Genomic DNA, 9,927 nt, shown 5'->3' with positions numbered 1-9,927 from the left:
CGTGTCCTCTTTGGTCATTTCGACCACCAAGGTAGTATCTGCAGGCTTTGAACGTCCACCAGAGGAAGACATTCATTGATTGATAAATTTATTATAAAATTAATTACACTTTCAGAGATCAAATAAGTGTTTTTTTTTTTTTTTTTCTGGAATTGATTATCTCCTCATCTCTGAAAATTCCTCAATTTTCTTTTCTGGGTTTGCGGTGTTCATGGTGAATGTGAATGTGTCTGGCATTTTCATTTTTTTTTTTTTGGGAGGTTTTGCCGATTTTGTTTCGATAATTAATAATTTTTTTTTCTTTTTTCTCTCTGTTTGGAAAGATGAGATTTTGGCGCCAAAGCTTTCGGAGAACTTAATTAGGACGGTAAAGAGGAGAAACCGTTAGGGGGGTCACAGTGCACAACCCAAAACCCAACTGTACACAACACATTGTCGTTGTCATTTTTTTCCAAATTAATATCCCTCTTAAATATATTCATTTCATTTATCCGCAAAATGGCTGTTTTTCTTTTTTTAGAATCGCAAATTCGCAATATATATATAAAAAATAATTTTCTAGAGCGATCGATTAATCTAGAAACACTACGTATAGGTTCGGACCATTAATTAAGTACCGTTAGCCATCAATTGCAACACTTTAGAGGCACATACGGCAATTTCTTGTTTGTTATAACTTATAAATAAATGAAAGAGATGAAATTCTGACAAAATGAATAAGATATTATACCAAATCAGTTGAGATATTAAAATTTTAAATAATTGTTTGTGCCTCTAATATCATTCATGTCAAATTTAGAAAACACTATAGAGTTAGCATTTAGCAATTAGATGTACAGATGTGAAATGGAGTTGGCCTAGTTGCCCGAGGACATTCGTTTTTCCCTGTACACCAGAGTTCGAATCCTCCCCTCTCCCGTGTAATAAAATAAAATTAGCTGTGCAGATATATGATATATCCATTAGTAACTTTCGTTGACCCACTGTGAGGATTTCAAGCTCAAACGGTCCCATCAACTTTGAAAAGGCTTATCCATTTGATGACCTTCATGTTTTGATCAAAATCCATTTAATTACATTTTTAACAATGGAGTTTAAACGATTTGGCATGATAGTTTTTCTGGTTAGATTATCAAAAGACAAACAACAAAATTAGAGAAATGTTATCTTCTTGTATAATTATATCGTTAAATTGTCAATTTAAATCATAAGACAACAAATTGAGTTAACACAATTTGAAAAGACATGATACTACATGAGCCCAAACGGGTCAGGCCAATACTAAGAAGACACAAGTATACAGGCTGAGCCAATTTGAAGTCTTTTGTCTATCAGCCATGGCATGAAATGAGCACGAAAGGAATGAGTACCACGCTGTCACAAACAGGAAATGGGCCTGAATCATGCATAATTCATTTAAGAAAAATATACATCAATGAATAAATTCAAATTCGATTCTTCCAAAAAAAATCTTGACATTTAATAATATGAACAATAATCTTAATTATTTATTATAAGAAAAAATAATCTAAAATAAGTTTCAAATACTAGCAAACAAAACGGAACATGAGTACGAGATGGGGTCAAACCGTAGGCTGTGTTCCGCCTATGGGTCAACTATTTGGACATGATACCATTCTTAAGGGTTTGTTTGGTACGTCGGACTATATTGACTAATTTTTGTCGGATAGTATTAATCTGTTCCGGAGAGTACTGACTGTTTATCCAGAATATTATCAAGTATTTGGTACTGTTCCAGATAAACAGTCTAACTAAGTTATACTGCGTTTGGTGCTCTGTCGGATAGCAGCGGATCAAACTATTTTTTTAATTCTTTGATAACTTAGTGAAAATTAAAATTCATATGACACAAATTATTTTTGGCAAGATTCATACGACAAGATTTTTTTTTTCTTTTGTTTTTGCCAAGATCTATAGGACAAGAGGACATGAGGAAATACATTCTCATAATTGTAGAACTTAGGATCATACGTTTTACATAGTATATAAGCACATCTTTATTGAAGAAAAAATCATAACCTAATTCCCAAAAAAATGTAATAAAATGATCTATTGAATAAATTTAAAAGAAAAAATAAGAAGAGATAATTAGACATCATACATAGAAGAGAAAATATATAAAGAAAGAGAAGAACAGAGAAGAAGCATATTGGAGAGAGAATGAGAGAGAGAGAGAGTGAGAGATGGATACCTAGAGAAAAGTGAAGAGAAGAACCTGTGGAGAAGATAGCAGAGAAAACCCTAGGGAGAAGAAGATGAAAATAACGTCTGTTGATTTTCAGCGTGTTTTTGTTTTCCCAATTTAAGCATGTATTATCTAATCCTAAGTGTGTGTGTGTTGTATTAGTTAGTTAGGTAATGAGAGTATTAAAAGCCCAGTCCGGTTTACATAGTCAGGTAATTAAATAATACAAGTGGACACCAAACAACTGACATAGACTATTTATTTCTATCCAGAGTCTAATACGATGTACCAAACATGCCCTAAATGGATTAACATAGACATTGCAGGAAATATGAATGAGCCTAATTTAAATTGGTTGGGCTGGCATGACACAACTCGTTTAATATTCATAGATTATCCATTGAATAAAAATATTTTGTTCAGATTAACATTATGACAACATAACATGCATGATGTTCATAAAATATCCTTGAAAACAAGTTATGACATAAATACAATCCCTAACGATCATATTTGTTTAATTTGTGATACATAAAGTATTTGTCTTAGTTTATAAATGTATGGAGACTTTTTTTTTTTCAATTATATTTCATGTTGTTATGTAAAAAGGGCCCATATTTTCAACTTGCACACGAGGCAATAGTTTCGACTATAAAAGAAATAAAGTTATTTATTAATAAGCCACAACATACAACATTTTTTATTCATAAACTCAAACTTCTAATTTATTTATTTTTAAGCCATAAAAAATTTGCAAATGTACACTCTACAACCAAATAGTATGGAGCCCTAATTAACTTTGCATCGAAAGGGGATGGCGAGCCCTTGTTGGAGTTATATCACTCATTGCAAGCTATGAGTGAGAATGAGATTAGTCTCACAATGGATAGAAAACACAAAGTACAATCCACATGTATAAGAGGGGTAAAAGACTACTTAAGCATTGAAACCTTTTAGGATGAAACCTATTAGGCTTGCCAAACTCCATTGGATTTTAAGTGGTTAAATTTGGAACAATATCGATCAATATTGGTTCAAAATTAGTAATGAGGCTACATTAGTCCGTAACCCATCAAGTGATACCAAAGTCAAAAATTGGAATAAGACATCCATCGTTTAAGGCGGAACAAGCACATGATAAAAAGAGGCAACTCAAATGAAACTTTTAAACCAATAAGTAGAGCGCACAACTCAAGGCCTTTTAAAATAAAAAATCTCACACCTGTTGGGTTCATTAGACTTGCCTCGACCCTATTGGATTTAGGCAAAATGATCATGATTAATCAAAACGATTCCCCTTGGCCAAAAAAAAATAAAAATCAAAACGATTCCCAATTTTATTTATTTTTCGAAAGGATGATTCTAATGAGAATTTAAAAATTAAACGGTTGAATCATTAGACAACATCATCGCTAGGTGTGCCCCAACAATGTGATCCCTTACTTTTCTTAAAAAAAAGGGAATCTTCTTAAAAAGGAAACTCTGGAATTTATATTAAACACCTGCCATATAAAGCTCTCTCTACCTCCAAGATAGTACTGCTCCATATAGCCCTTATGGTGCAGAAACCTTTACAATATTAGGAGGTGAAAGAAGAGACTAAAGCTAAGACTATCTTGTAAAATAGAACCAGAAATATCTAGGCCTCAATCTGCTCTCAGGGAAGGAAATTAAGACCAGAGAATTAGGAAGAGGAAGCATATTGCATTTTTTAAGATGTGCAATAAAGTGATGTTGAAAATTCATAATCCTTTCAATGATATTCCAGACAACAATCTTAGATTCAATACTGCTATTAATATTGCAGTTACATCAAATTGCAGCAACTATTTTGTTAATGTAAATCCATTACTAGAAAAGAAAACCACTCTCTCTCTGACTTCTGAAAATCAAACGTAAGATATTAGGGATAAAAAAAAAAGTCGGGCAGTTCAACCTTTAAGCCAGGGTAAGGCCACAGGTGGACAATCATGTTATCCAACTCGGGATAACCATCCATAACCCGCTTTAGGAGGTGATTCAAATGCATCATTATCTAAATTGTTAACCATTGCCTACCAATTCATCGAAATCTTACCATAATTTCAGAAATAGCAGTAACCCTTCAACATTACCATATTTTAACAACAATTTCAATGTTGTTAAGTATGATGTGACTTCTTTTTGTTTTATCGAAATCTTTCACTGCAAGTCTTGTGTATTACACTACAGATATTCAATGTCTTGAATTTTAGTTAGTACTGCAGATATGCAACTGAAAATATTTTTTTGTATGGTAGAGAGCATTATTTATATATTGCATGGAATTCCATGCATATGTATGATTGTTTCATAAACTCTGGAAAAGCCCCCACCATGTAAAAATAGATTGTCCCCTGCAAAAACAAGCATATATGAGCCAAATATTGGTAGCCTATCATGTCTGGATAACATATATTGTCTCGCTAAATATCTGAGTGAATAATTGCAACATTGATCAGCATCTCATGTCCAAAGGACGGTTCATATCCAATGTTAAACACGGTTACAAGTATATGGAGAGAGCATAATGAAACTAAATCAAAATACTAAGCACTCAATTAGTTAACAGGAAAACTGTTGTAAGGGCAGATGTTCTATGAAGGAGCTTACCTGTTCTTACATAGTTCAATGCAACCTCTTATCCAATTCTTGCCTGTAAAGAGCTAGAGTCTGCATGCAAAAAGTGTAGCAAGCAGCTAATAAAATATTTGGCAAGGATGCCTGGAAAAAGAGAAACATTGGACTAATAGGACTAAGTAACAAAAGATATAGATAAGCAAATAGCACAGAGAACGCAAATTACACTTTCACCCTTGTAGGTTGACTCAAAAATGGACCTATTTTCACTCTAAACCAACCTGAGTTAAGGGGATAATTAATTTTTTTTATTTTTCAACCACATATGCATCAGAGGATTAGACTCACCTTATATACATCTGAAATTAAATTTTATCCTGCTCACCCCAACATAATCCCATTTCATTGATTGTTCCCTTTATACTCTTTAGCCACTCTTTCTGAAGGACAGGTGAGGCTTTTCTGCCTGGGCTACATGGCATTGACACTCGCTGTTCAAATTATCATGACAAGATTAAAATATAATTTAACGAAACTTAGTGAAAAGAACTAATTTTAGTCAAATAGTGAACATGAAATTTATATTCCTCTATTTTATCGCAGCATTTTTTAACCACTCAACCAAAGATTATGGTAATTATTTATTTCCCTGGCTGATTAGATATATATGTCATTGAAAGTAGTTAGCCAGAAAGACGATGCAAGAATAGCTACAAATGGAAATTTTTGGTGAACGCGATCAATCTACAGATTGACAATAATAGAGGACATATTCCTCCCTATGTCATATCCCAAATTCCCTGCTAGCATTCTGATGCTTTTATTTAAACTAAACAGATCAATATCTATCAATTGAACAAAAAACAAAATGAAAATGAACCAAATACAGGAAATAATAGTTCCTTTGTTTTTGAAATTGAGGACTCAACAAATACACCACTGTCCAGCTGGTGAACAGAAAATCGTATATGCCAGTCTATGCATCCTCATGCTAATGTCACCAGTTTTGGCAAGACCAGAAAAATGGTTCTGAGCATTTAACGGGCAAATGAGTGCACTCACACAATTCTCAAGCCCACAAGAGTGCAAATGAGTTGCGCCACTTAATGGGCTCAATTACATATCTGATCCAAGCCTTTGTTTTCTGAGTAGTAGGTTATATAGAGAGCCTGTAGGACGAAAGCTTTTTAATTTTCCATGTGGGAGTCAGGTACCCAGCCATTCCGAGTTCAACTATTCCCCCATCAGTTATAAAACAAGAGGAGAGTTACTCCTTAGTGAAGGTGGCCCTCCCCACAAATTTACTTCACTACTTCCAATCCACGTGATTCTCTAATGATCTCTCAGATAGGACTGTCTTGTTTGCATAAAATATGAATTTTCCATTAAGTTGCCTAAAGAAGGTTGTAAATTTTAAATTGAGACAAGTGTGCAAGGGCCAGTGAGGAGCTTAAAACTTTACTGAGCCCTTTCAAGCAGAGCTTCAGCCATGGTTTTTGGGTTGTAGTAAAATACACCTAGTTGAGGCAGATCGGTCCATAGCTATGCTTGACTTGGATTTTTTGAACACACTCCCCCCCTTAAACCCTCAATAGACAAAATAAATTTTGGAGGCAATTGAATGATATTATAAGGTAAGGTGTGTTACAAACAACTTAGATGAGCAGAGAGTCAATACCTTGGTATAAGCATAAACACCAGCTTCTGTAGGTCCAACTGGACTTCCCCTCCTCATATACTCACCCTCCTTATAAATATAAAGCAATGGTACCCCGGTTGATAACTCTAAGCCAATGACCTGTTTCAATGAAGTATTGACAATTATTTTACTATATAAAGTCTAACATAGGTGGTGAGAAATTTAAATATAGTTTGTTACCTCTTGAGAAGTTAATCTCTCAAGATACATGATTATAGACCTTAATGAATTCCCATGGGCCGCAACCATCACATGCTTTCCAGACTGTAGCTGTGGTTCAATCTGCAATGTAATTTCTACTCATAAGGTGCTTACACATCAACATGAGTTAAACCTCAAGAACAAAGTACAGAATATCATGTAGACTCTCAGCTTCTCAAGGGGATTGTATGTGAATATCAGATGTCAGAAGAATCTGGATTTGCTTACATGTTCTTTAAAATAGGCTACAGCTCTTTGGGAACACATTTCCAAGCTCTCACCATTGGGTGGAGGAATATCATAACTCCGACGCCAGTCATGCACTTGCTCCTTTCCATATCTTTCAGCTGTCTCCAGCTTATTAAGACCCTGTAATTCACCATACCTGTAAAAGACAACAGCTAGTAATGCTATCTACTCAAATTTTGTTCAATGTAAAATGAGTTGCAAATGAAAGAATAAAGCACATAAAAAGAAAAGTACATTCTTTCATTCAATTGCCAAGCAGTTATAACTGGAATTGATTGCTTCTTAGTCTCTTCACTGTAAATCCGACTCCATAATTTTGCCTGTCCATTCTCGTTATGCGTAATGATTGGCACCTGAAAAGCATAATTGGGATAAGATATACGACTACTCTTCATTGTAAATTTGACATTTCAGCAACAGAGCATATCTAGTTTTATAAGCAATCTAACTCATAGCATCATATTAGTTATAATATTGAGATATAAAGTCATAGCCTGTCAATTACTGCAAGAATTTTGAACTGCCCGCAATGGTTTAACTGGCTACTATATGTTTTCTGGTTAAAGCCTCAGGTAGAGAAACTGTAAAGTCTAATGGGATATATTAATGTGCTAAGAAACCAGATGAGAGAGAATTACCATATTCCAGAAAGTGCATTTAGTTCTTTTTTACAATCTACACCGTGTATGCAACAGAGGAGTTTAAGACATCCAAGTGTAGATGATAAAAATATGAGAAAATAACATTCAGGTAGATATCTCCAATGATGTCAACTAAATTCTGAGATGGATTGCACATGACTTCACATGAATTGAGGTACTTGATAGAATTAGTGAAGTCAATATTTTCATGAGCTTTCTGAAAACCTTTATACTTTCCAATCTCATAACAACTGTTGACTTTGTTCTGTACATAAACATGATAGATCAGGACATGGAAACATAAAAAAACAAAGCTAGCTCTAAAATTTAATTAGAGGAACAATGAACTAAACGTGAAAATAACTTACCCTTTTCGCTTTGGGTTATTGGAAATGTATAGGAAGGGGATGGGGTAAGTCCTATGTTCAAATCTTGCCATAACTATGATATTCAGTCACACACATATGTTTAACGCCCACCATGTGTGTTGAGAAGTGAATCAATCATCAACTTAAAATATTTTTATTTTTGCAATGAAATCTTAAATTACAAGCAAAGTTACCTTCTTGCGGCGGTGTTGGGTGAGGGCAAGCATAGCTGTCATCTGTGCACGAATCAGCGAAGATGTGTAAATCATATCTACTGGGATGTTGCTAATTCTCTTACCGGCTTCTATTGCTTCATCTACACCTCTTTTGGTTAAAGGAACATCAACACAACCGGTGAACAAGTTCTTCTCGTTCCACAAAGATTCACCATGACGAATTAATATTAAAGCACTTTCAACTACACACAAGAGGTATGGGCACAACAATTAACAAAAACATGTCCAGAGTCTCGCAAAAGAATAATATATGTCTTAAAATAAAATAAACACACTTGACATCTTTTGAGAACTTTCAGTAATACCGTGCGATGTAGATGAAATTGGATCAGTCGTCCAAGTTTGAGAAGACAATGCGCGAACGACATGTAGTTTACACTGTCTAGAGCTACAATGTCCTTTTCTAAGCAAACCAACGTCAACTGCAAAATTTTTGGAGATAAATCTGAAAGGTGAATGCCCGCATTTGCTAACAGAGCCAGTGTCACCGACAGAACCATGAAGCTGAATGACCCCAACAGAAGGGCGGAAAGCAGTGGCAACCATTCTGATAATATCCAATAAACCCATCAAAACCAAAACTGAACTAACACCGTAAACCACATTGAACAAACATTTCCATTCTATTCTGATAAACATAAAAGGAAAAAAAAAAAATGTGAGAGACACACCACACCCATCGCTAAGACAAACATTTCCATTCTATTCTAATAAACATTTCCATACTATAATGACTAATACCCATGTGCAGTGCAGGAAATGGAATCCAATTCCATCAACAATATACTAAACATCTTTCAATTGGGTTTTTTTATAATTTTTCACAAAGTTTAATTCACTGAAAACACATAAAGCACGTTCACGATTCATCCATGGAAAACAAAATGGAAAGTTTAGATTTAACAACACAGCCAGGTTAACTGAAAGACAGAACTAAAGATCGAAGCAAGGAACAAAATTTCATTCCAGTATCCTTCCCAATTATAAAGGTCACAAAAAAATAAAATAAAATAAAGGATCATGGAAAACAAAATGAAAAGTTAGATTGACTACACAGCAAGCTTAACTGAAAGACAGAACTAAAGATCGATGCAAGGAACAAAGTTTCATTCCAGTTACCTAATAATGCGCCTTCCCAACTACAAAGGTCACACCAAAATAAAATATAAAAAAATCCCAAAAAAAAAAAAAAAAGGATCATGCTTGAACAGACCCAAGAAAAAGAAAAATAAAGAAAGAGCAAAACTCACATGAATATCAGATGGGTATGTGAGGACTTGAGAGTGGACTTGATCCAAAAGCTTTAGAGAGATCGATGCCTTGTGAAAATGGAAGCGAGTAAGCGACAAAGACAGGCAGAGATGGCGCTCTTTACAAATTCGCGGGGGAACGCAGAATCAGAAAGAGGCGGCGGAGTTCCTTTCGCCACAGCGCAGATTTTCAATCACCCCTACCCAAACGACGTCGTTTTTCCTTTCAATGTTGATTTTAAAATTAAGGCATAAATTCAATTTAGACACATAACTATATAAACTATTTCAACGGGGTCTGTGAACTTTAAAATATTTCAAATATATACTCAATCTATTATCTAAATTGAAAAATGAATTTATGTCCATTGATTCGTTGAAAATTCAGTTAAATGACAGCTTGGCTTTTGCTGACCGGGATTACTTGACTACGTGGCGCTATCTCAGCAAACATTTCCCGCCAAATGAGCAACACGGGC

At 34.6% G+C, this 9,927-nt stretch overlaps 1 protein-coding gene across 2 annotated transcripts; it reads right to left on the bottom strand.

Moving 5' to 3' along the window:
• Window positions 1-3,940: 3,940 nt before the first annotated feature.
• Window positions 3,941-9,663, bottom strand: LOC147284001 (2,3-bisphosphoglycerate-dependent phosphoglycerate mutase 1-like). 2 transcript variants are annotated; one of them, XM_086244797.1, is made up of 9 exons: window positions 9,449-9,663; window positions 8,504-8,745; window positions 8,157-8,380; window positions 7,188-7,306; window positions 6,933-7,089; window positions 6,684-6,785; window positions 6,483-6,602; window positions 4,838-4,897; window positions 3,941-4,581 (listed from the first exon to the last, which is right to left on the bottom strand). In XM_086244797.1, exons 2-8 carry the CDS (start codon window positions 8,742-8,744, stop codon window positions 4,853-4,855), a joined length of 1,008 nt encoding a protein of 335 aa, XP_086100923.1. In that variant the 5' UTR covers window position 8,745; window positions 9,449-9,663; the 3' UTR covers window positions 3,941-4,581; window positions 4,838-4,852. The 2 variants fall into 2 exon arrangements, with proteins under 2 accessions (XP_086100923.1, XP_086100922.1); XM_086244796.1 differs by lacking the exons at window positions 3,941-4,581; window positions 4,838-4,897 and adding an exon at window positions 5,164-5,295.
• Window positions 9,664-9,927: the final 264 nt, after the last annotated feature.

The sequence above is a fragment of the Dryas octopetala genome, chromosome 5 (genome assembly GCF_963921425.1).
Source record: "Dryas octopetala chromosome 5, drDryOcto1.1, whole genome shotgun sequence".
In the NCBI taxonomy this organism is placed as follows: Eukaryota; Viridiplantae; Streptophyta; class Magnoliopsida; order Rosales; family Rosaceae; genus Dryas; species Dryas octopetala.
This window is presented reverse-complemented; position numbering and strand designations above follow the sequence as displayed.

Bases quoted from the DNA above. Each gene is read 5' to 3' on its own strand.
- LOC147284001 (XM_086244796.1), bottom strand. From the start codon at position 8,744: ATGGTTGCCACTGCTTTCCGCCCTTCTGTTGGGGTCATTCAGCTTCAT. The intron at 8,381-8,503 runs GTATTACTGAAA...TCTTGTGTGTAG, and splicing joins AATTTCATCTACATCGCACG to TTGAAAGTGCTTTAATATTA. The intron at 5,296-6,482 runs GTATTGACTCTC...TAATTTGAACAG, and splicing joins GTGTTTATGCTTATACCAAG to CGAGTGTCAATGCCATGTAG.